The sequence below is a fragment of the Meles meles genome, chromosome 3, assembly GCF_922984935.1.
Source record: "Meles meles chromosome 3, mMelMel3.1 paternal haplotype, whole genome shotgun sequence".
Classification (NCBI taxonomy): Eukaryota; Metazoa; Chordata; class Mammalia; order Carnivora; family Mustelidae; genus Meles; species Meles meles.
The window spans coordinates 47987107-48012131 of NC_060068.1; the positions used below are offsets into that span (position 1 = coordinate 47987107).

General features: G+C 50.3%; 1 protein-coding gene across 1 annotated transcript; it reads right to left on the reverse strand.

The window, feature by feature from the left end:
- Positions 1-18973: 18973 nt before the first annotated feature.
- Positions 18974-24248, reverse strand: DDX41 (DEAD-box helicase 41). The gene is made up of 17 exons (XM_046001073.1): positions 24107-24248; positions 23915-24025; positions 23480-23639; positions 23333-23407; positions 23155-23215; positions 22889-23025; positions 22533-22605; positions 22253-22406; positions 22039-22175; positions 21057-21219; positions 20743-20874; positions 20388-20459; positions 20166-20262; positions 19886-20035; positions 19729-19800; positions 19505-19615; positions 18974-19327 (listed from the first exon to the last, which is right to left on the reverse strand). Exons 1-17 carry the CDS (start codon positions 24131-24133, stop codon positions 19191-19193), a joined length of 1869 nt encoding a protein of 622 aa, XP_045857029.1. The 5' UTR covers positions 24134-24248; the 3' UTR covers positions 18974-19190.
- Between the last annotated feature and the right edge of the window lie 777 nt (positions 24249-25025).

Here is a 25025-nt window from a genome sequence, read left to right on the forward strand (position 1 = left end):
CACAATATTTGTTCTTCCAATCCATGACCATGGAACGTTTTTTCCATTTCTTTGTGTCTTCCTCCATCTTATTCATGCGTATGGTATGGTTTTCTGAGTAACAGATCCTTTGCCTTTTTGATTAGATGGAATCCTAAGTATCTTACAGTTTGAGGTGCGATCATACATGGGATGGACTCCTTAATTTCTCTTTCTTCCATCGCATTGTTGCTGCAGACAAAGGCAAGTGATTTCTGTGTATTGATTTTATATCCTGCCTCTTTATGGAATTCCTGAATGAGTTCTAGCAATTTTGGGGTGAAGTCTTTTGGGTTTTCCACAGAAAGTATCCTATTGTCTACAAAGGGTGAAAGTTTGACTTCCTCTTTGCTGATTCGGATGCCTTTTATTTCTTTTTGTTGTCTGATGGCTGAGGCTAAGAATTGTAGCACTATGTTGAACCATAGTGATGGGAATGGGCATCCCTGTCATGTTCCTGACCTGAAGGGAAAAGCTCTCAGTTTTTCCCCATTGAGAATGATATTCTCTGTGGGTTTCCCCATACATGGCCTTTAAGATGTGGAGGTACCCTCTATCCCCCCACGGTGAAGAGTTTTGATCAAGAAGGGATGCATTAATTTGTTGAATGCTTTTTCTGCATCTATTGAGAGGATCCTATGGTTCTTGTTCTTTCCTCTATTAAGGTAGTGAGTTCCATTGATTGATTTCCGATTGTTGATCCACCCTTGCAGCCCAGGAATAAATTCGATTTGGTCATGGTGAATCATCCTTTTAATGGGCTGCTTGATCCTATTGGCTGGTATGTTGGTGAGAATTTTTGCATCCATATTTTCAGGGATAATTGTCCATAATTCTCCTTTTGGGGGTCTTTGTCTGGTTTTTCAGACCAAGGTAATGCTGGTCTTATCAAAAGGAATTGGAAGTTTTCCTTCCAGTTCTATTTTTTTGAAACGTTTCAGAAGAAGAGGTACTAAATGTTTTGTAGAGGGGCGCCTGGGTGGTTCAGTGGGTTAAAGCCTCTGCCTTCGGCTCAGGTTATGACTCAGGGTCCTGAGATCAAGCCCCGCAGTGGGCTCTCTGCTCAGCAAGGAATCTGCTTCCCTTCCTCTCTCTCTGTCTGCCTCTCTGCCTGCCTCTCTGCCTACTTGTGATCTCTGTCTGTCAAATAAATGAATAAAAATCTTTAAAAAAAATAAATGTTTGGTAGAATTCCCCTGGGAAGCCATCTGGTTCTGGGCTTTCATTTCCTGGAGGATTTTTGATGACTGATTCAATTTTGTTGTTGATTATGAGTCTTTTCAGGTTTCACTTTCTTTCTGGTTCAGTTTTGGTCATTTTTATGTTTCTGGGAATGCATCCATTTTTTTTAAGACTGCTTGATTTGTTGACATAGAGTTGGCATCCGATGTTCTTATACTTGTTTGTATTTCCTTGGTGTTAGGTGTGATCTCTCCTTCTTGATTCATGATTTTATTTATTTGGATCCTTTCTGTGTTCTTTTTGAGAAATCTGACCAGGGGTGTATCATCTTATTAATTCTTTCAGAGAAGCATCTCCTAGATTCATTGATTTGTTCTACTGTTCTTTTGGTTTCTACTTCATTGATTTCTGCTCTAATCTTTATTATTTCTCTTCTCCTGCTGGATTTAGGCGTTCTATGCTCTTCTTTCTCCAACTCCTTTAGGTTTAGGGCTAGGTTGTGTATTTGAGACCTTTATTCGCTCTTGAGAAAGGCTTGTAGTGCTATATACTCCCCTCCTAGGACCGTCTTTGTTGATATTGAATGGTCGTGTTTTCATTCTCCTGTGTTTCCATGAATTTTTAAAATTCTTCTTGAATTGACTGGTTGACCCATACATTCTTTAGTAGGATGCTCTCTAGCCTCCATGTATTTGAGTTCTTTCCACCTTTCCTCTTGTGATTGAGTTTCATTTTCAAAGCATTGTGGTCTGAAAATATGCAGGGAATGATCCCAGTCTTTGGGGATGAGAATGAACATGGCAGCCTCCTTATCTCTGGCCCCAGAGCTGAGAGCTTGGGGCCCCACTCCTCAGTGCCCCCTCACAGGAAAGCAGTCTATCCTTCGTGTCTCCCTGGTCTCTGTCTGCACTCTGTGCTTACTGGACCTGTGACCAAACATTTCTGTCTCTGGCATATGACCCAGTTTGGAGTCATTTTGGACCCCAGCAGACTCCTGTAGCATGCTCAGACACCACTCCTCCTAGAGGAGGAAGGGGGCTCTCCCCAGTTGTGCTGCTTCTTGGGCTCCTTCTCAAAGAGTAATGGCCAGACTGTGCCGTGGATCACAGTTTCTGGCAACCTCCAGCTTCAAGCCCACTCCTGGGCTCACTCTTTGCAGACGGCTTCCCTGGTCTGATACCTGGGAGCTCTGCTGCCCTCAAGCACTCCTGGTCTTCCTGGGACCCCAAGGATCCTGAGGCCACACGGTCCCATTGAGTGTTCCACCCGCTGCCCAGCCGCCAGAGCAACATCCCTCACCAGAGCAGACTTCCAAAAATTCCAATTTTGTGCTCTGCTGCCCCTAGCACTTGGCAGTAGCCGGATGACAGAGGCTCCCTCCCCCCAGGGTTTATCTTCCTGCCTATCAGCTTAGACTCACTTTTCTCTACCTCCTACCTTGTGGAAAGAGGTCGCTTTTCTGTTTGTAGAGTTGCTGCTATTCTTTTCTTGGATCTATGCTTGAATTTGCAGGTGTTCAGAATGGTTTGATATAGCTCTCTAGCTAAATTCCTTCTGCCAGATGAAATGAAGGTGTCCTACTCCTCTGCCATCTTGGGCTGTCTGTCTGTCTTCTCCTTTCTCCAGATTGCTTTGGGTACGGTGGACATGTTAACAATATTAACTCCTCTAGTTAATGAGCATGGCGTATGCTTCCATTTATTTGTGTGATCTTCAAAATCTTTGACCCATACAATCACCCACCAACGCGCACATATGTTCCCTTCCTTTTCCACCATGTGTTCAGTATACCAGAACTTCCTCATTCTTGGTTACTTTTATTCCTAGATTTTTTTTTTTTTTTGCTTGATATAATTGTCAATGGCATTTCTTTCTAATCTCTTTGTGGAAGTTGGTCATCACTAGATAAAAATGCAAGTTGGGGCACTTGGATGCCTCAGTCGATTAACTGTCTGCCTTCAGGTCAGGTCATGATCCTGGGGTTCTGGGAATAATTCTGGCATTGGGATCCCTGCTTAACAAGGCGTCTATGCCTGACTCTCTGCTGTTCCCCTGCTTATGCTCTCTCTCTCTCTGTCTCTCTCTGTGTCAAATACATACATTCTTTAAAAAAAAGAAATGCAACATGTCTCTGTACATTGACTTTGTATCCTGCAGCTATACTGAATTTATTGATTCTGATTTATTCAAATTTGTTTATTTGTTAATAAAACAATTTTTTGCGGACTCCTTAGTGATTTCCACATATAGTATCGTGTCATCTGCAAATAGTGACCATTTTCTTTTCCTATGTAGATTTCATACCTTTTTTGGTTTTGTTTTGGTTTTTTGTCTAAATGGTTTAGCGAAGGCTTTCAATATGATGATGAATGAAAGTGGTAAGAGTGGGCATGTTTATCTTGTTCTTGCTGGTAGTGGGAAAGTTGTCAGCATTTCAGCCTCGAGTATAACATAACGTCAGCTGTGGGCTTTTCATATAGGACCTTTATTTGGTTGAGGTATGTTCCCTCAGTACCCAGATGGTGTAGAGTCTTTATCATAAATGCATATTGAATCTTGTCAAGTGTTCTTTCTTCATCTATTGTAATAATCCTAGGATTTTTATCTTTTATTTTGTTAAAGCGGTGTGTGCTGTTGGTGGATGTGCAGATGTGGAATCATCCTTGCATCCCTGGAATAAATCCCACTGGCTCATGCTGTGTGATTCTCCTGATGGATTGTTGAATTGATGTTGCTGATAATTTGTTGAGGATTTTTTGCATCTCTGTTCATGAGGGATATTGGCCTTTCCTTTTTTTGTAGCATCCTTGTTTTGGTAGCAGGGTACTGCTGCATTCATGAAATGAGTTTGGACATATGCCCTTCTCTCCTTTTTTAAAAACAGTTTGGGAAAGGTTGGTATTAATTCTTCTACCATCTGGTTGAACTCCTCAGTGAAACTGTCTGGTCTTGGGCATCTGTTTCCTGGGAGGATTTGATTATCGAATCAATCTTTTTAGTAGTGATCAGTCTGTTCAGATTTTTTTTTTTTCCCTTCATGGTTCATTCTAGGTTGTTGTTAGGAACTTTTCCATTACTTCTAGGTTGTCCAAGGTGTTGGCCTCTACTTGCTCATAGTACTCTGTGACGATCCTTTGTATTTTTGTGATATTCCTTGTAATAGCTCAAGTTTCTTTCTTTCTTTCTTTCTTTTTTAATATTTTATTTATTTATTTGACACACAGAGAGAGATCACAAGTAGGCAGAGAGGCAGGCAGAGGAAGGGAAGCAGGCTCCCTGCTGAGCAGAGAGCCCGATGCGGGGCTCGATCCCAGGACCCTGAGATCATGACCTGAGCCGAAGGCAAAGGCTTAACCCACTGAGCCACCCAGGCGTCCCTCTTTTTTTTTTTTTTTTAAGTTTTTCACATTTTTAATTTAAATTCAGTTAGCCAAGATATAATTTTTGTTGTAATGGTCAATGATTCATTAGTTGCACATAACACCCAGCCTCATCACCACATGTCCCCTCCTTAATACCCATCGCCCAACTACCCCACCCCCCAACCTACCTTTCCTCTATTTCGTTTCCTATGATTAAGAGTTTCTCATGGTTTGTCTCCCTATCTGATTTCTTCCCATTCAGTTTTCCCTGCCTTCCCCTGTGGTCCTCCACACTATTCCTTGTGTTCCACATATGAGTGATACCATATGATTATTGTCATTCTCTGTTTGATTGATTTCATTTAGCATAATCCCCTCCAGTCCCATCCATGTCAATGCAAATGGTGGGCATTCCTCCCTTCTGATGGCTGAATATTATTCTATGGTATGTATGTACCACATCTCCTTTATCCATTCCTCTGTTGAAGGACATCTCAGCTCCTTCCACAGTTTGGCTATTGTGGACATTGCTGTCATGAACATTGGGGAGCATGTGCCCCTTTGTTTCACTGCATCTGTATCTTTGGGGTAAATACCCAGGAGTGCAATTTCTGGGTTGTAGGGCAGCTCTACTTTTAACTTTTTGAGGAACCTCCTTGCTGTTTTCCAGAGTGACTGCACCAGCTTGCATTCCCACCAACACTGTAAGAGGGTTCCCCTTTCTCCACATTCTCACCAACAGTTGTTGTTTCCTGTCCTGTTAATTTTAGGCATCCTAACTGCTGGAAGGTGGTAGCTCATTGTGGTTTTGGATTCCCTGATCACAATTGATATGGAGCATTTTTTTTTTTCATGGACTCTTGGCCATTTGTATGCCTTGTTTGGAGAAGTGTCTCTTCCTGTCTTCTGCCCATTTCTTGAGTGGTTTCTTTGTTTCTTGGGTTTTGAGTTTGAGCAGTTCTTTGTAGATCTTGGATACCAGACCTTTATCTGTCATGTCATTTGCAAATATCTTCTGCCATTCTATAGGCTGCCTTTTAGTTTTGTTAATTGTTTCCTTTGCTGTGCAGAAGCTTTTTACCTTGATGAAGTCCCAGTAGTTCATTTTTACTTTTGTTTCTCTGGCCTTAAGAGACACGTCTTGCAAGAAGTTGCAGTGCCCAAGATTGCAGAGGTTGTTGTCTGTGTTCTCCTCTAGGATTTTGATGTGAGACAGGAATCAATTATCTTTCTTTCCTCATTATATTTGAGCCCTCTCATTTTCTAGCCAAAAATTTGTCAGTTTGATTTAACTTTCCAAAAAAAGCAGCTCATGTTTTCATTGTTCGTTTGTCTTTCTAATCTCCATAGGATTTTTTTCCACTTTCTTTTTTGTTATTTCCTTCTATCTACCGATTTGGGGCTTTGCTTGGGGTGTTTTATTTTGTTTTGGTTGGTTTTTTTGTTTGTTGGTTTGTTTGTTTGTTTCCTTCTCCACTGCTTTCCCATGTATGTTAGGTTGGTTATTGGAGAGCTTTCAGATGGACTGATGAGGACTTGAATTTCTATGAACTTCCCCCTTAGAGCTACTTTGCGCTAAAGCTGCATCCCATAACTTTTCATAGGTTCTCTTTTCATTTGTCTCAAGGAACTTATAAATTTTGTTTGGATTTCTTATTTGACTATTGGTTGTTTATTAGCATGTTGTTGAATTTCCACATATTTGTGACTGTCCCATTTTCTTCTTGTGACTGATTACTAATTTCATACTGTTGTGGTTGGACTAGATTTGAAGCAGAATGTGAAGGGAGCACTCAGTTTAAAGGTTAGTGTCCTGGGGTATTTTCCGAGGGCAGACCATGACTTCAATGGGGACAGAGGAAGGTTTTGTGAGACTGGCGGCGAGGGGGCGGAGACAGGTGGTCAACCCTTGTTAGAATTATTGATTACTACCATGCCAGCTGTGTACCACTGTTCTCACTGTAGCCCTGATGGACATGTACTTACTTAGAAACATTTTCCAGGAGGTGCAGGGTGGCCTTCTCTAACAGAAAGGTGCCATGTGGGTTCATGGCATGGCCCCAAGTCATACACCAGGATGTATGGTAAATGGGGGGATAAGAATCTGACTTTCATGACATGTCATGACATGTCATGAGTTTCATGACAATAGCCAAGGTCCCGAGTGACCCACTGGGTGTTGGCCATGGGTGGGGAAGCGGGGCCTGTGGTCTGTCTCATCAGAACTTGTGGAATTCAGGGACACCCTTCTGTCTGTTGAGTTGTGTGGAGACAGTAGACAGCAGTCTCTGGCGAGGCACGAGGGTCACACCAGACCGCCACCGGAGGGGGCAGTGTGTGGTAGGAGCCAGTGCTCGGTGTCCTTGAAAACCGATCAGGATCTGGTGACTGTGATTCCGAGCAGCAGCATGGGGAGAGGAGGGCGGTGGTGGTGCACACTTCCTAGGGCTGTGGTCAGCACTAACCTGGAGTCCATTGAAGTGAACCGTGCCTGGCACAGAAGGCGCCCAGTCACTGTAGCTGTGGGCACTGTGCCCGTGGCACTTTCATGCCAGGGGCTCCCGTGCTGCCGCCTCCTATTTTTCATCATCTTCATGATCATGAGCCTCTGCTCTTGCCGCATGGTCCCGTGGGGATGTTGCCCTCCCTCCATCTGGCACTCATCCTCTGCCTTGTGCAAACCAATGCCAGGGTGGCCTTCTCAAGAGGCAGCTCTGTCGGTCTCCTGATGGAACACTTCCATCGGTCCCCTGTGAGGTGAGGACGATACTCTGCTGAGGCAGGAGGCTGCCGGTCCCCAATCAGGAGATCCACGTCTTCCTCTTCAGCCTGGCCTGCCCTCCCCTCAGTCCTCCTCAGGGAAGCTGCCCCCACTTCCTCAGCTGACAGCTGTGACCTTAAAAACCAATGTTGTTTTGTGTTTCCCCATGCCTGAGTTCATCCGTGGCATGTCTTTCAACCCTCTCAGTGGGTTTTCAGCAGTCCTGCAGGGCTGTCTGTTCAAAGAGCGGATGACCTCAGAGGGCCAGCCTTCCCTGCCACCGCCCTCTGCATGTCCCTGAGCCCTAGAGCCAGCTGCCCCACTGAGTGCTGAGGGACCCGAGCCAGCCCATCCTGAGCCCAGACTGTGTCAGTGGTGTAGACTGATGTGTGCCAGGAGAGGTGGGCAGGTGGCATGGGCCAGGGGCAGGCAGTTTCTCTTTCTTATTCATCCCCCCTCCCTCCCAGAGGTAGCTCAGAGCAGCCTCCACACCCCACGTCATGAGATCCCTTGACCTGTGCCTCCAGCATTCAGCTGGTGAGCTTGGTGGCTTCCCATTGCTTCTGTCTCCCATACCCGCACCCATGGCAGTTCCTGGAGCAGGGGAGGGATATTACCCTTGTCTGTACTTGACCCTCTTCCTATCCCGCACAGAGCCCACCCACCTTTGTGTCTTCCATGGATGTGCTTGGAAGCCAGCTCTTCCACAGGAAATCTAGTAGCCAAATGGACCCAAGTAATGACCACTGAATTAGTGACCCAGCATAGAGAACAAACCAGCTCTGAAACCTGTCCCACACTCTGTGACCATCTCGTACTAAAACAGAAACAGTAATCGTTTTCTGGATTATGACATGGCATCTTTCTCTACTTACACTCTCTTGAATGCATAGGTGCTGATCCTGGATGAAAAGGGATCATGGCTCCTGTGGGCTAGGAATAACAAGTAAAATATAAGCATTTAGTGAAATTTTAATTCAAGGCATAGAATGAATAAATATTGATGAGAAAATACTCCAAGGTACTGCATATGAACACTGTGTATCAAAGCTTTTTCAAATAGGTTACTGAAAGAAAAATCTTTTTTATTGTTTATTTTAATGCCAGTCGAGTAAGCATACAGTGTTATATTAGTTTCAGGTATACAATAGCGTGAGTCAGTAATTCTATATATCACTCACTGCTCATCAAGAAAAGTGTACTCTCTGTCCCCTTCATCTATTTCACTCATCTCCCCACCCACCTCCCCTTTGGTAACCATCAGTTTGTTCTTGTTGTTAAGAATCTGTATTTTGGTTTGTCTCTTTTTTCTCCTTTATTTACATGCGTTTGTTTCTTCAATTCTACACAATAGTGACATCACATGGTATTGTCTTTCTTTGACTGACCAATTTCACTTAGGATAATCCTCTTTAGATCCATCCATGTGGCTGCAAATAGCAAGATTTCATTCTTTTTTATGGCTGAGTAATATTCCACTGTGTGTGTGTGTGTGTGTGTGTACACATCTCTCATCTCATTTAGCACTTTATCAAAGAACACTTGGGTTCTTCCATATTGTGATCTTGTAAATAATGCTGCAAGAAAATAATGCCGCAAGAATGTGCACACATTATTTTGAGTTATTGTTTTCATATAGTTTGGGTAAATACCCAGTACTGTGGTTGCTGGATCCTAGGGTAGCTCTATTTGTAACATCAGGAGGACCCTCCGTACTGTTTTCCAGAGTGGCTGCAGCAGGTTGCTTTTCCACCAACAGTGCACGAGGGTTCCCCTTTTCCCACACCCTTCTAGCAACTGCTGTTCTTTGTGCTGTCGATGGGAGCCATTCTTACAGTGTGTGCTAATATCTCATTATACTTTTGACTTGCCTTTTCCTGAGCTTGGGTGATGGTGAACATCTTTTCATGGGACCATCGGCCATCTGTATTTCTTCTTTGGAGACCTGTCTGTTCAGGTCTCTGGACTATTTTTTAATTGGATTGTTTGCTTTTTGGTGTTGAGTTGTATCCACTCCACATATTTTGGACACTATCCCTTTACTGGGTAGGATATTTGCAAATATCTTCTCCCTTTTAGTAGGATGTTTTATTATTATTACTTCTTTCTTCCTAGTTCTTCAGCTGTGTGGAAACTTTTTATTTTGATATAGTCACAGTTGTTTATTTTTGCTTTTATTTTCTTTGTCTCAGGAGACAGTCTAGAAAAATGTTGCTTTGGGGCGCCTGGGTGGCTCAATGGGTTAAAGCCTCTGCCTTCAGCTCAGGTCATGTTCCCAGGGTCCTGGGATCGAGTCCCGTATCGAGCTCTCTGCTAGGCAGGGAGCCTGCTTCTCCCTCTCTCTCTGTGCCTGCCTCTCTGCCTACTTGTGATCTCTGTCTGCCAAATAAATAAAATATTAAAGGAGAAAGAAAGAAAGAAAAATGTTGTTTTGGTCCATGTCGGGAGGTTACTGTCTGTGCCCTCTTGCAGAATTTTTATGGTTCCAGGTCTTCCACTGAGGTCTTGAAACTGGTTTGAGTTTATGTGTCTCCATGGTGTAAGGAAGCAGAGAACTTGCATTCTTCTGTGGGTAACTGTCCAGTTTTCCCAGCACCGTTTGTTGTAGAGACTGTCCTTTTCCTTTTCAATATTCTTGCCTGCTTTGTGGAGGACTGATTGGCCAATTGCGGGTTTATATCTGAGCTTCTCTCCTGTTCCCTGGGTCGCCGTGTGTATTCTTGTGCCCGTGTCACATTGTTAGGATGACTACAGCTTGGTAGTATAACTTGAAATCTGCAATTGTGACTCCTCCAGCTTTGTTTTTCTTTCTCGACATTGCGTGGGCAGTTCAGTATCTTTGGTGGTTCCATATGGATTTTTAGGAGTGTTTGCTTGAGTTCTTTTTGTTTAACTGAATGTCAGGGAGCCAACTTATAGTACATCATTAGTTTCAGATGTAGTGTTCAATAATACATCAGGTGTGTATTACCCCCAGTGCTCATTGCATCGCGTGCCCTCCCTAATGCCCATCACCCAGTTACCCCATCCCCCATCCGTCTCCCCTCCAGCAGTGCTCAGTTTGTTTCTGTAATGTAGAGTCTCTTGGTTTTCTTTCTCCCGCTCTGATGACTTCCCTTTCAATTCTCCCTCCCTTACCATCTGATCCTCTGTGGTGGTTCTCCTATTTCACATATGAGTGAACCCATGTGCTGATTGTCTTTCTCTGACAGACTTACTTCGCTCAGCATAATGCCCACCAGTTCCAGCCAGGTGGATGTGATGGTAAGTCTTCATCCTCTCTGATGGCTGAACAATATTCCGTAGTAGATATGAACCACATCTTCTTTATCCATTCATCTGTCCGTGGACATCTGGGCTCTTCCCATAATTTGGCTAGAGTGGATAATGCTGCTATGAACATGGGGGGGGCAGGTGCCACTACTTTTCACTTAATCTTTATCTTTGGGGTAAATACCTAGGAGTACGAATGCTGGGTCATAGGGTAGCTCTGTTTTTATATGTTTTTAAGTTCTGGGCCATCTCCACGATGGATTCTATCTCAGGAGTTCTGACTCCCATGGGCCCTACTCCTATGGAGTTCCCCCATTGGACACAATGGCTGTTCCGTGGAGATTCCCCAGGGCAACACTGGACTAGCCAGTGTCTTCAGGGTGTGCCCCCAGGCCAGCTGATGTGGCTGAGGGACGATGAGCAACTGTGAACCCAAACCAAGGTTTTGGCTGTGCTGCCCTGCTTGCACAGAAATAGCACTGCCTGGCTCAGGCCTTCACTGCAACAGCTGAGCCAGCTTAGAGAGGGCCTGGCCCAGGACACGCCCCCTGACACTGTGAGGGCACAGCGAAGTCAGGCAATGAGAAAAGGGATTCTACATCTGGGTAGATGATGCAAGGTATTGTTTCCCACCAAACAATGCAAAAAACATTTAAATGACAGAATAGTAAGTAGTTCAATGTACTATAATGGCAGTAGTATAGTGTATAGTAGAGTACACTGTACTATAATGGCAATGTAGTATAATGGCAGTGATGGGAAAAGTGAACGATGGGGTCAGGAAGGGGAATGGGAGTTCCATAAAGCAGGCTGGAGTCATCAGGAGGTGAGGGGTGTCTCGTGGAGGAAGGGACCAGGAGGCTTTCATGGGATCCAACAGGGCAGCATCAGGGTGTGCGCTCTGCCTCACCCACGACCCCTGGGGGCACTGGGGGCATTCTAGCTCCAGAGGATCTACAGAAATGCAAATTGGCCTGAGCAGAGCCTTCCTGGTCTGTCTTCTTGGTTCCCTGTGTCGCTCTTTCTCTGCTTCTGGAGGCTGTTGATTCTCCTTTGTTTTCCTCTGACCTGCACTATTTTGCACTATTTTATTGGTGTGGATTCAGTGCTGGTAGCTGACACAAATTTTTCCTGAAAAGAAGTGGAATAGAAGCCATCCTTGTTTCCTACGTAGACCTGAGCAGATTCCATAGTCATAGCCCTTTCCCAGGCCCCTGGGACTTCACGTGCTCTCCAAGTCCGAGATTTTAGGAATCATCTCTTATTATTAACAGGTTGAAAGAATTAGTTCAGTTTTTTAAAAATTCAACAAAGTCACACCTTTCATCATCTCTACCCTGATCTGTAAACACTGAACAAGATTTGACAGGATGAAGGAAGAATGATGGGTTTTGCAGTGGGGTTTAGGGCACTGTTTCCTCACTGCTGTCCCCGTGTGGCCACTCTCCAGATAGCACATGGCTGAATGCGTTCCGATTTACAGGATCCAAGGGAGAATAAGACCGAAGAAGGTTGATCCCTGAATTCCTTAGCTCCTAAAAACCATCGAGTATCTCTTAACTAGATATTAGGGTTAGGGTCAGGGTCAAGTTACATATATTAACTATAGGACAGCTTCTTGTATGTCAATCTTACCTGCCTGAGGTGTTTTTAAAGAATACAATGGGGGGGGGGCGCCTCTGCGTTAAAGCTCAGGTCATGATCTCAGGGTCCTGAGATCGAGCCCTGCATCAGGCTCTCTGCTCAGCAGGGAGCCTGCTTCCCGCCCCCCCCCCGGCCTGCTTCTCTGCCTACTTGTGATCTCTGTCTGTCAAATAAATAAATAAAATCTGAAAAAAGAAAAAAGAATACAATAGGAGAAGATATAGTCACCAAAGCATTGAGTACATGACCTGTCCCAGAAACTGGTCACTACACACAATGATTGTTTCATTAGCTGAGGACCAGGAGCTGGGCCTAAAGGTACTCGGCAGGTAGCATCTGTGGCAGCTGGCCATCTCCTCCCGACAGCCAAAACCCAACTCAGCCCATCGTCCGCTCTGCTCAAGGGCAACAAACAGACGGACCAGGTACAGGTGGGACTCCCTCCTGTCAGGTATGCCTTGGTAGAGAAGTGGGCCAGTTCCCAAGCACATGATGTGTTCCTTTGGTTTCTTGCTGTCGGCCTCCATTTTCTGTCACCCTGGTTCTGAACCTTTAGCTCCTGGGAGAACTTGGGTTTGCAGATTTCTGTTGACGTTCCGAAGTGTTGACATTTCGACTGTGTTGCCTTCGTTCCCTGTCCTGGGGTCAGAGATGAAGGCAGGAAAAGTCATCCTCCTCTGAAAGCAGCCAAAAGAAAGATCAAGTGTGCTCTGCCCTCGGCACCTCAGGTTTGAAAGCCATGGCCAGCTACGTATCTCATGTTGTACACAATCAACACAGACACATGTGACATGAAATCGCACTGAAAGAAATCTCATTACTGAACTTTTGCCTTGCGGAAGAGAGTTTAGGGACACCTCCCTTCACCTGCACTATCATTTCCGGTCTGGCCAATGCCGAGTCACACTGATACGTGTAGCCACCCAAGGGCAGAGCTGTGACATCCTCCTGGTCCCCCTGCCCCCTGGTCTGTCCAATCCTGCACATCCCAGTCCTCCTGAGTGTCCCCTGTTGTGGCACTTGTCACACAAGGCTGTCATTTGTTGTCTTTCAAGCTGTCCTTTCTGCTTGGAGTAATCTCTCTTACAGATGCCTGGTTGGATGACAGGTGGATAAATGGTTATGGGGCCTTTTGTCCTGGAATAGCAGGCATCTTTCAAAATCCCGATGGGCAGGGGGAGTCTCTGTCCCTCCATGTGCCTCAGTGGAACCTAGTGTCCAGGACAAGGGACTTGGGAGTCCTCCCAGATGAAGTTTGTGCTATGAAGGTGGTTTCCTTCTGAGATCACTGAGAAGTGATCTTGAGTGACTTTCCTGTGGGACAGAAAGCATGCTGCTGTATTGTATCCTTCCTGCACACTGGGGCTACCAAAGAGGAAACACACGCTCACCCTCAAAGTTCACACTTAGACCTCCGTTTCTGAGCATCACTACCATGGAAATGACAGTGCATTCCCATTGTGCGGCAGACCTGTAGACGTGCCATTCAAGATGTCCATAGAGGAGGATGGAGATGGCGTTCTGGCTAAAAGGATGGAAGTCCTTGCCTCTGGGGGTGAAGAAATTAGATTTGACCCAGAAGGAACTACATTCTACTCAAAGAAGGGACACAATCCTAGGATCTTTGAGACCAGGGGTCAGCACAGACTTTTCTGTAATGTCTTCTGTAAAGATTTTCTGTTAGGTGTTGCAGTCCACGTGGTGTCTCTGACAATGACTGCACTCTTGCATTGTGGCTTGAAAGCAGCCACAGACCATCCATAACCACTGTTCCAGATACACTTGATTGTGAGAATATGGGGTGAGGTCCCATCTGGCCCAAGGGTGGTAATTCCCACACCCCAGATCAGCAACATGATGGATGAAGGGGGAGAGGACTCTTCTTTCCAGTGGCAGAGTGGGAAGACACTGGGATCTCTCCTGCCTGACCCCGGTCCCTGTACTTGAATGGAAAGAAAGATGATAGTGAGATTGGCCAAAAGTCAAGACTTCAGGAATTCCCTCCCCGACCCCATTTCTCTGTCAGCTTCAAGCTTCCCCATCATGTTTGTCTGTGGTTGAATTCAGTGTAGGTACTGTTTAGCTGAGTCAGTCCCCACTGCCTTGTGGGTGTATCTTGTGGGTTATATACCACACTGATGGTTGTCTTGTTCAGGCCAAGACCATGAGCACATTTAGGGTTCTCCTGAGTTAGTGGAGGATCTGGCATGTGTGGGCTTCAGGACGAGTCTGATTGGGCCCTCAGCAATGCTATGGAGCACCTGGCTTCCTGGGCCCTCTCTGTGGCACTGGTACGGGCCTGGCCTAGGCTACAACAAGCCTAGCTTTTTCCATCATCTTCTACCCTATGTCAGCATCTGGGTTTCCTACCAACTCTGTCTTTGCAGACAAACTCTGAGATGGCCTATGTCTTGGGACTCCATTGACATCCCAGAGTCTCGTTTCTGTGGCCCTGACATGAGCTTTGTTCCCAGAAGATGCCCCGTGAAGAGTCCCATGAGAATCTGGGAGTCCAGGAAAGATCTGTGGGTAGGGAGGTGGGATCGCCAGGGAGGTTCATGGAGGGCTGTGGTCAGATGAGACATCAGGTCCCAGGTTTGTGGCCAGGGAGGCTGCTGATGTTGGTGGTGGCCTCAGGGGGGCATGCAGTTTCTTGCATTCTGAGGGTTCTGTGCAGCTCCAAAGGGCAGAGTTTCCTCCTGGGGTCAGGTGGACTCCTGGGATGTGACTCAGAGGCCCCCAATCTGGGGTCTTCAGGGCCAGGACTCTGAGGATGGAAGCCTGAGAACCCAACTCAGGGTTGCGTTTCGGGCCGAGGGGCATGGAGGCCTCACCTGCTGGTGGGCTCCCCGGGGGTCTGAGGAGAGGGAGGTTTGGTAGGCGTTTGGAGGAGATCCGGGCCATGCGTGCACCCAGCGTTTAGAGTGTTCCCTCACAGGCTTTGGTCTGCGACCAACTGGAACCCTGGGCCAGGCCCAGGTGGCTCCCACGCAGACCCCCGCTGCTGGGAGTGAGTTCTCCAGGGGATTCCAGCCACTTCTCATGAGCTTTTGGCCAAAATCAATATCAGTTTGGGCCAAAAGCTCGTGAGAATTGGCTGGCATTGGGCGGTGATTTGGGCCCGGCACCCGCCAGATGTTGGGAGCGCTTTCTTGCTAGGTGCATGTTGCGGCCATGAGGTCCACGAGCCAGGCCCACGTGGCTCCCCTAAGGGCCCCTGTGGAGACAAGTTCCCTGGGGTCTGTGATGTGGGAGGGGGTGAACCTGAGTGTTAGGCTCTGGGTTTGTGGTTCAAGGGAGTCGCTGTAGTTTGGGGTGGCCTGAGGGGGCATGCAGGTTTCTCCGGGTATGAAGGTTTCACGCAACTCCCAATGGCACAGTTGCCTCCTAGGTGGCAGGGAGAGTCCTGTGGTATGGCTCAGGGGTCCCCAATCTGGAGGGTTTGGAGGATAGGCCCCTGGGATGGGAGCCTGAAAACCTAACCTAGGGTTCAGGTTAGGGACTAGGGGCATGTCAGACCCGATCTGCCAGTGCTGAGACCGGCACCCCAGGGGGCTGAGTAGAAGGAGGTTTTGGCCATGCGTGCGCCTGGCTTTTAGAGAACTTTCTCGCAGAGTTTGGGCGGTGACCACTTGGGACCTTGGGCCAGGCCCTGCTGGCTGCCCTGAAGGTCCATGTAGCCAGAAAGGAGTTTGCTGGGTGTTTCCGGCCAACTCTCATGAGCTTTCTGCCCAAATCAATATTGATTTGGGCAGAAAGCCCGGCATTGTGCAGCGATTCAGGCCACACTCGCACCCGCTGTTGAGAGTGGTTTCTGGCTAGGTGTGTGCTGCCACCATCCAGGAACTCGGGCCGGGAACACCCAGTTTCCTGGGCGGTGAAGTCAGAAGGACAGTCTCTGAGAATTCTCCTGGATAGGAGGCATGCTGGTGGCTTCAAGAGGCTTGGTGTCAGGAACCCCGGGGTGAATTTCGTGCCTGATGCTCGGTGAGTCAGGTTATCCCACAAGTTTTCTGTTTCCTCCTTAGGAAATTGCTGGCAGTAAGTGGAACCCTCCTGCACTGTCAGTGGGCGTGCGGGCTGCTGCAGCCGCTCTGGAAAAGAGTATGGTGGGTCCCCCAAAGGCTAAAAACTGACCAACCCTAGAATCCAGCAATTGCACTCCTAGGTATTTCCCCAAAGGACACAAAAATGTCCATTCAGTGGGGTACAGGCACTGTGATGTTTATAGCAGCATTATCAACCATAGCGAAATGAGGGAGGGAGTCCCAATGTCCATTCACTGGAGAATGGAGAAAGAAGACATGGGAGATCTATATCTATATCTATATCTACACACAGTGGAATAGGACCCAGCTTCAAAAAGAAGGAAATCTTACCATCTGCAAGGATGTGGATGGATCTAGAGTGGATTAAGCTAAGCAAAAATCAGTAGGACAAGACCAATACCCTATGACTTGATTCTTATGGAATTTCAGAAAGAAAACAGATGAACAGAGTGAGGGGAGAAAGGTAAACCCATGAGGAACAGACTCTACCTTAGAGCACAAACTGAGGGTTGCTAGAGGGCTGGGGTGTGGGGGAAGTGTTCAGTGGGTGATGGCTATTAGGGAGGGCACTTGTTGTGATGAGCTCTGGGTATTCTATGCAGGTGAGGAATCACGAAATCCTACCCCTGAAGCAAGGGAATTACCACTGCATGGAAACGAATTGGAATTGAAGTCAGTGAAGGAAAGAAGACCCTGTTCTGCTTCATGAAGAGCGAGGTGTGATTTTCACTCTTCTATTCTGTCGATGATCATTTTCAAACACACCGTGGTAGGATACGCTAGTTTCTTGTTGCATAAGGAGCTCTCCGAAAGCTGCCATGAAGATTCAGATCTCAGAGCTTGTACATGTTCCATTCAATGTTCCTTATAGTTTGCCCAGGTGCAAAGGTAAGTGGAGAGAAATAGGACAGAAGAGGAAAGGAGATGTTAAGCATTCAGGAGGTAGCCTTTTCTCTTTCTCATGAAAGACTTGGGCCAGCGTAATTTTGGAAGAAGAGGGGATCCCAGAGCTTTGTGGCAGATGGGAGTTCCAGGTCTGCCTAGAGCTGACTGGGGTCCTTGAGGTGAGCTAAGAGCATGGCAGGCCCGATCTGCCAGTGCTGAGGCGGCTTCCCTGGGCAGCTGAGTTGAGGGCGGGGTCAGGCGGCAGGTCAGGCTGCGGGTTTGTAGCCAGGGGGCTGCAGAAGGTGGGGGTGTCCTTAGGGGGGCATGAAGGTTTCTCCAGCTCTGAAGGGTTCTGCACAGCTCTAAATGGCACCGTTTCCATCTGGGTGGCAAGAGGACTCCGGGGTGTGGCTGCAGGGCTCCAAATCTGGAGGACTTGGGGGACAGGTCCCTGGGGACGGAAGCCTGAAAACTCAACCTAGGGTTCAGGATAGGGCCTAAGGTCATGGCAGGCCAGATCTGCCAGCGCTGAGAGTGAAACCCCAAGAGGCTGAGTAGAGGGAGAGTTTGGCCACCCTACTGCTGGCTTTTAGAGCGCTTTCTCGAAGGGTTCAGGCGCGACCATGCAGGACCTCTGGCCAGGCCCAGGCGGATTCCCTGAGGGCCCACACAGCCGGAAGCAAGTTTGCTGGGGACTTCCAGCCAATTCTCAGGAGGATTCTCCCCAAATCGATATTGATTTGGGTAAAAAGCTTGTGAGAATTGGCCGGTGTTGTGTGTGATTCAGGGTGTGCTCACTCCTGCTGTTTAGAGCGCTTTCTCACTACGTGCGTGTTGAGACCATCTGGGAACTCAGGCGGGACCCACCCGACTCCCCTGAGGGCCACAGCAGAGCGGAGCTTTCCAGGGCCAGAGCTGAGGGAGGGGCTCAGGCCAAGATTCAGGCTCCACGTTGGTGGCCTGGTGGGGTGTCGAGGGAGGGGGTGTCCTCCAGGGGGCATGCTTGTTTCCTCCAATCTGAGGGTTTTGTGCAGCTCCAAAGGGCACGGTTTCCTCCTGGGTGGCAGGCGGTGTCTTGTGGTATGGCTCAGAGGTCCCCAATCTGGAGGGCTTGAGGACCAGACCTTGGGAGATGGAAGCCTATGAACCCAATCCTGGGTTAGGGTTCGGGCCTAGGGGCATGGCAGGTCCCACCTGCTGGTGCTGAGGCGGGCTCCCCAGGGGGCTGAGTAGAGGGCAGGCATTCAGAGGCAACCTGGGCTGCGCGTGCACCCGGTGTTGAACGCTTTCTCACAGGCTTTGGGCGACACCACGCAGGACTCCGGGCTGGTCCCAGGCGGCTCCCCTGAAGGTCCCCACTGCCAGAAGCGAGTTTGCCGGGGATTTCCAGCCAATTCTCAGGAGCTTACTGCCCAAACTGACATCGATTTGGGCAGAAAGCTCATGAGAATTGGCCGGCACTGGGCAGCGATTTGGGCCACGCGCTGGGGCCGGGATGGGAGTGCTTTCTCGCTAGCTGCTTGTTGGGGCCATACAGGGCTTCAAGATAGGCCCACCTGGCTCCTTGCTGCCCCCGCAGAGTAAAGTTCCTGGGTGGCAGAATGAGAGCAGCAGTGTGCATTAGGCCTTTTTTCTCAGCAGGGGGCGCCCAAGGGAATGCGGCCTGAGGTGGGCATGCAGGTTTCTCCTGCTCTGAGTGTGTCTCGCTGCCAATTCCCTGCCTCACAGGGGCTGCAGCGGTCAGAGCATAGGGCCTGTCCAGGAAGCAGGGATCAGGGAAGGAAACACAGAGGCAGGGCTGGGCTGAGACAAGAGAGGCTTGTGCTTTAATGACAGCAGGGGTAAAGGGGAACAAAAATAGTAATTCTGGGGTACACAGGGCGCAGGCAGCCAGGCCCAGCCTGGCCCAGCCCAGGCCAGCTGGGCGGAAGATGCTGGCTTTTTGTCCAGGGGGCTGGTGTGTACAGATGGTGGCTGGAGACTGAGGTCTCTCGGAGACAAGGGACAGCAGAAGGCTCAGAAGTCCATGGAGCTGTGGGCCAGGTAGTCCTTGCGGCCGATGTTGCTGACCTGCTTGGTCTGCATAGCCTCGAGTTTGGGGCAGTCAGTGATTCGATGGCCCAGGCCCCCACAGAAGGCACAGCCACGCTCTCCTGGGAACACGGGGGTGAGAGTCAGCATGCTTGCAGGTCCAGGCTCCACAGCCCAGACCTTGGCTTCCCATTAGATCCCGCCCCCAAGCCCTCTGATGCGCCACCTGGACATGTTCTGTGGCGCTCCTGTTATGCTCCCCCCGCCCCCACCGGCCCATGTTCCCCGCTTGCAGTCACCTCCAATGTCCAGCATGGACTCATCCCCGCAGTGCAGCACCTGCAGCACAGGGGGCACCTTCTGCTTCGCCTCCAGCAGCAGAGCTTTCAGGTCCATCAGCACTGACTCGTCTGGGGGGACAGGGAACTGTCAGGCCCAACCCTAGGCCCCGCAGCCGGGACCTGGGCGGCCACAGCAGAGGACCCCGGGGACTGCTGAGGTGATCCTGAGGGGGCAGCCTTACCACAGGCCTTGTTGATGAAAGTGGTGGCAATGCCTGTGTTCCCGGAGCGCCCGGTGCGGCCAATACGGTGCACTGTGGAGAGGGAACAGAGCCTCTGGCCTACTGCCTGTGGGGCTGGGGGCCGGCCCACCTCCCTGACCCCCACCAAGCTCCCCACCGTAGTTTTCGATCTCCTCAGGCATGTCATAATTTATGACATGCTGGATGGCAGGGAAGTCCAGGCCCTTGGAGGCTACGTCGGTGGCCACCAGAACATCCTTCTTGCCTTCCCGGAATGCCTCGATAGCCTTGGTCCGTTCCTCCTGGTCTGGGGAGGGTTAGGCAGGAGATGTTAGACGGACAGGAGTCTGGGGAGTAGTGGTGGGCCGACTAGGCAGGGGGAAAGGGGTTAGGAGAACGGTGGCAGAATCCCTGCCTACGCGGGCACTACCCCTGACCTTTGCCCCCATGGATGGCCACTGCCTCGACCCCCTTGAGCAGCAGGTACTCATGGATGGCATCCACATCAGCCTTCTTCTCCGCAAAGATGAGCACCTGTCCGGGAAGGCCAACTTCAGTTCCAGGAGCTGACCCCAACCGACCTTCTCCAGCATGTTGCCCCCACTGCCCCCTCCCTCTCATGCCAGGGGTCCTGGGCTAGCCTGGAGGGCTACACTTACGGGTGGGGGTGTTTTCTGTAGGCATTCGAGCAGGTATACCATCTTGGCCTCCTCCTTGACATATTCCACCTCCTGCCATCACAAGGGCCAGGTCAGGTGGGCCTACAAATGGGCTCATGAGCCATGGCCCTGCCACAGAGCCTGGGGCCCCAGTCCTAGCTGGGAGGAAACCAGAAGCCTCTTGCTATAAAGCACTGGCCGCACGAAGAATGTTTCTTGCTAAGGGCTGGAGATTTGAATGAAACCCCGAGTGCCCACAAGGTGGCCCCTCAACCCTACTCCAAGAGCTTCCACGTGGCCAGGCCACATCCAACCCTCCTAAGTGAAACCCTGTTCACCAGGAGTGCCTGCCCACCTGGATGACATCCAGGCTAGCAGCCCCAGCGCGCCCCACGTTGATTGTGACCGGCTTTACCAGGGCACTCTTGGCAAAGTTCTGAATCTTCTTAGGCATGGTGGCACTGAAGAGCAGGGTCTGTCGCTGGCCCTGAGGAAGAGGAGGGCTGGGACTGAGGGCATGCTGAGGCCTGGGAAGACCAAGTAGCTGGGATATCATGCCCCAAAGCAGGGCCAGTGGGTGGGCAATGCTAGGCCTCAGGGCCTGCCACAGTTGAATGGGGTGTGCTGGGGAGGGTGGCAGGAATGCCCTAGCCAGGAAGGGACGGGCACCTTGAAGTAGGAGAAGATGGTGCGGATGTCACCCTCAAAACCCATGTCAATCATGCGGTCAGCCTCGTCCAGAGCCAGGTAGCGGCAGATGTCTAGACTGACCATCTTCTTCTGCAGCAAATCCATGAGGCGCCCAGGGGTGGCTACCATCATGTGCACACCGCTGGGGATCAAGAGAAGACCCTGAGGTCAGGGCTACCTGCCCATCCCAGCACCTATGGGCTGGCAGTCTGCTCATTCTGCTCTCTGGCCTCTTTCCTGTCTCTCCTCCCCTGTCCCCTCATCACTTCCAGCACCCTGTCCTATTTGTAAAACATGTCTCTTCTGCATGAGGCTGCAGTCTTCTTGACTACTGCTGTGCTCCAGAGCTCCTCCCCAGTCATGAATCAACCCTACCTGACGTACCCTTCCCTCTCTAGAAGACAGCGGTCCTGAAGCTCCAGCCAGACTGCACTATGTGCTCCTGCACGTTCCTTTGTAGGCGTTGATGGGCTCACCTTCCTGGAATGCTAAATTAATCCTTTCTGTATCTGACTCTTCCCTGACACCAGGAATGCCTTGAAAGAAGGGACTGGGTGTGGCCTGTCCATAACGTCAGAGCCTGGCCCAGGTCAAATAGCACTGTCTGCTGGGGACTGCACCATGTGGAAAGGCCACAGATCTGGCCCTGCCCTAGTGTCTCAGCCTCCATGCTGGACCACACTGAAGGATCCTGACCTTCCTGGACATCTTGGATCCCCCACCTCTGTGTCTTCTGATCTGACCCCCTGACCTCCCAGATGCCCCCATTCCATCTGCTGTGCTCCCACAGTACCTTACCACATCCCTCTGTCCCACCCCAACTGATCTCTCCGTTAGACGAGGCACTCCTTGAGGACAAGGAGGCTTCTGTAAGGGTCTGCAGGGGTAGCTAAAGCAAAGGGCCCTTTAGCTTGCTGAGTGGCTCTGGGGAGGCCCACAGGGTGGGAGTGCCTGTGCTCACTGTCGGATGGTTTCCATCTGCTCTTTAACAGACATGCCCCCGATGCAGAGAGCGCAGCGCAGGAGCGGGGAGCTGTCCTCCTGCAGTAGGCGGCAGTAATACTCCAGGATGCCATGGGTCTGCCGGGCGAGCTCCCGCTGTAGGCACAGGGCAGAGGTTGGCACCAGAAGGCAGTCCTGTCTCTGCCCTGCCCCTCTAGCCTGGTCTGTCTTACCGAGGGGCAGATGATGAGTCCATAGGGCCCTTCACGCTTGGAGAAAGGTAATCTCTTTTCTTGTTCCAGGCAGAACATGATGACAGGCAATGTGAACACCAGTGTCTTGCCGGAACCCGTGAAGGCGATACCTATCATGTCCCGGCCAGATAGTCTGTTGGGAGAGGAGAGACCTGAGGATCAGGTTCAGTAAAATGTAGGGAATGAGTCTCCAGATGGACACCGAGTGACTGCTGCTCCCCATCACCGCCCCCTTCACGGCTCCCAGGTCCACACTCACATGGTGGGGATGCCCTGGATCTGAATGGGTGTTGGGTGGTGGATTCCCTTCTTCTTCAGGCCTCTCAGGATGGCTACGGAAAACAACCTCAGCATCATCCCTGTGTCTCATAGATACTTTATCAGGCCCCCAAAGCTGTAAACTCGGCACTAGCCCCCTTCAAGTTACAAATGAGGCCCAGAGAAAGAGAGAGAAAAAGAAAGACTTGTCCAAGACCTCCACGATAATTGGAGCAACTGAAGTTCAAACCCAAGTCCTTCCATCTCCATTGGCTAGACCCATCTCTGCAGATGCTGAGCACAGTGGGGGCTGGGACACAACCCTACAATTGTCTGACTACCAAAGTTCCCAGGTACCTGCAGGAAATTTCATTTCCTTGAAGCTCTTGATGGGTGGTGGGATACCATCTCCTTCCACCAGGATGTGGTACTTCTTCCGAACCCGTTCATGCCGCTCTTCAGACATGCTCAGGACATAGCGGGGGGGAGTCCAACTGTGAGTGGGTGGTGGGGGTCAAGAGAGGACCCAGGCACAGCTGGCTCTGGGGTACACTTGCCAGTCTCAGCCCTATACCATTCCAAGTAAAAGTGAGTGATTGCCTTCCCCAGACTGAAAAACATACCTGGTTTTGATTGGATCGTCGTATGTGATTCCCTTGGCCATTTCCTTCACTGACATCAAGGCTGGGGAGACAGACGTGGCTCAGGGCTGGCTCTTCCTTCCCAGAGACCAGGCCCTCGAGGTACGACATGTCTGGGGTTGTCAGTCCACCACCCACCCTGCCCTGACTACAGCCATACCTCGGCCCTCAGCCACACTCTCCAGGATCTTTTCCTCTTCTTTCAGCTGCTTCTCCTTGGCAGACTCCTTGCGGGCTGAGGAAAGAAGCAGATGTCAGACACCAAGCACCGCACTAAGCTGAACCTCCCCGTTGCTTTCCAGCCCACCTTCAGCCTTCTCTTTGAGGTGCTGGTGCTGATCCAGGAGGCTGACGTTGGACTGAGGGCCCAGCGGGATATCGTCCTCATCTCCCCGGGGCTCGCTGCCGCTGTCCTGCTGCTCCTCCTCCGCAGCTCCTTTGCGCCTTCGTTGCAGTAGCTTCTGGAGCTGAGGTTCCACCAGCGGCCCGCAGAACCAAGCCCAAAAGAGAGTGGCGCATTGGGCCCAAGGGGCCTGCGTCAGGATCTTGGCTTTTGGGGGAGGAACCTGTACCCTGCGACGTGGAGCTGCGCTGTCCCTCAGATCAGGTCGCCCGTTCCTCGTTCGCCGGAGGGCCACGATCCCGGGTACTAGCAGCTCGCTCCACTGGCGGCCACCTCCCCCCACCGCCCCTCGTCCCCGGATCCCACGCCCTCATTCCTCTTCCGAACCCGGGCCCTCACCAGAAGTTGTCGGCGCTGTCGCAAAGGCACGTAAGGCACATAGTCTTCGTCGTCCTCATCCTCCGTCTCGGAGCGGCTTCCTGTGGCAGTCGCCTCGTCGTTGCGAGCCCGCTACAGATACACGGGAGTCAGGCTCAGTCCCCCGCTTTCATTGCCGCTCGCTACCCGCGAGGACCCCTGCCTCGCTCCTACCTTCCGCTCGGGTTCCGAGTCCTCCATCCTTTGCTGCACGCATGCGCGCCACGGTAAAACCCCGCCTCAACTTTTGAGTGAAATCCAATCAGATGTGAAGCGGAACTTGAGCGCCTAGCAACGACCTCTGAATGCCGGGTCGCGCAGAGGGACAAACTTTCCTCTGAGAACCTGTCAGGCCGCGCTGGCGTCAAAGTCCTTTGGGCGGCTGCGCATTTGTTGCTAAGGGCGAGGGCAAAGCGTCAGACATTGCATTATGGGACTCTGGAAGACTTGGAGCATGCGCTGAAGGCTCACAACGCGAAGTCTGGCGGAAAGTCCCGAGTGGAGACGGCTGATCCCGGAGAGTCCCGCTGGCCAGACGCGGAACCTCGCCCAGAGTCTGACGTCATCCGGCACTATCCGGGACGCGGCCAACTGGGACCCCGCCGGGGCCTCCATCCCAGGCGCGGGGACGGGGTGTGGCTTACGGAAAAATGAATCAACTTGACGCTGCAGCTCTGACTGGCGTCCTCGTCTATGTGAGACAACACGTATGTTCCGAGTGGTGAGGGATAAATAAAATGCTGGTGACAAGTGTTTCGCTGAGGGGTCTGTACATACCTTAGGAGCGATTTTTATTGTAAATGCTGTAATAGAGCTTAGAGTAACTCACTGCCTGCCGAACCAGAGAAGTCTTCCAGGAGGCCTGCATCCGAGCTTCCAGAGGTGTAGACTCAGAACAAGGGAGTGTAGGAAGGAGAAGCTTTCTGACTGAGGATTCTGTAGGAGTGAAGGCTTGGCCATATGCCAGTACAGATTCCTCAAAGAACAAACCACGTGGCCGGCTGCTGTGGGGTGGGGTAGCCCGCGCCAAAGCTGGATAGGGAGGCGGGGTGGGCCCAGAGTATACGGTGCCGTGACGGTCAAAGTAACTTCA

Bases quoted from the DNA above. Each gene is read 5' to 3' on its own strand.
- DDX41 (XM_046001073.1), bottom strand. From the start codon at position 24,133: ATGGAGGACTCGGAACCCGAGCGGAAG. The intron at 23,216-23,332 runs GTATGGCTGTAG...CTGTCTCCCCAG, and splicing joins GAGTGTGGCTGAGGGCCGAG to CCTTGATGTCAGTGAAGGAA. The intron at 23,026-23,154 runs GTATGTTTTTCA...ACCCACTCACAG, and splicing joins GACGATCCAATCAAAACCAG to TTGGACTCCCCCCCGCTATG.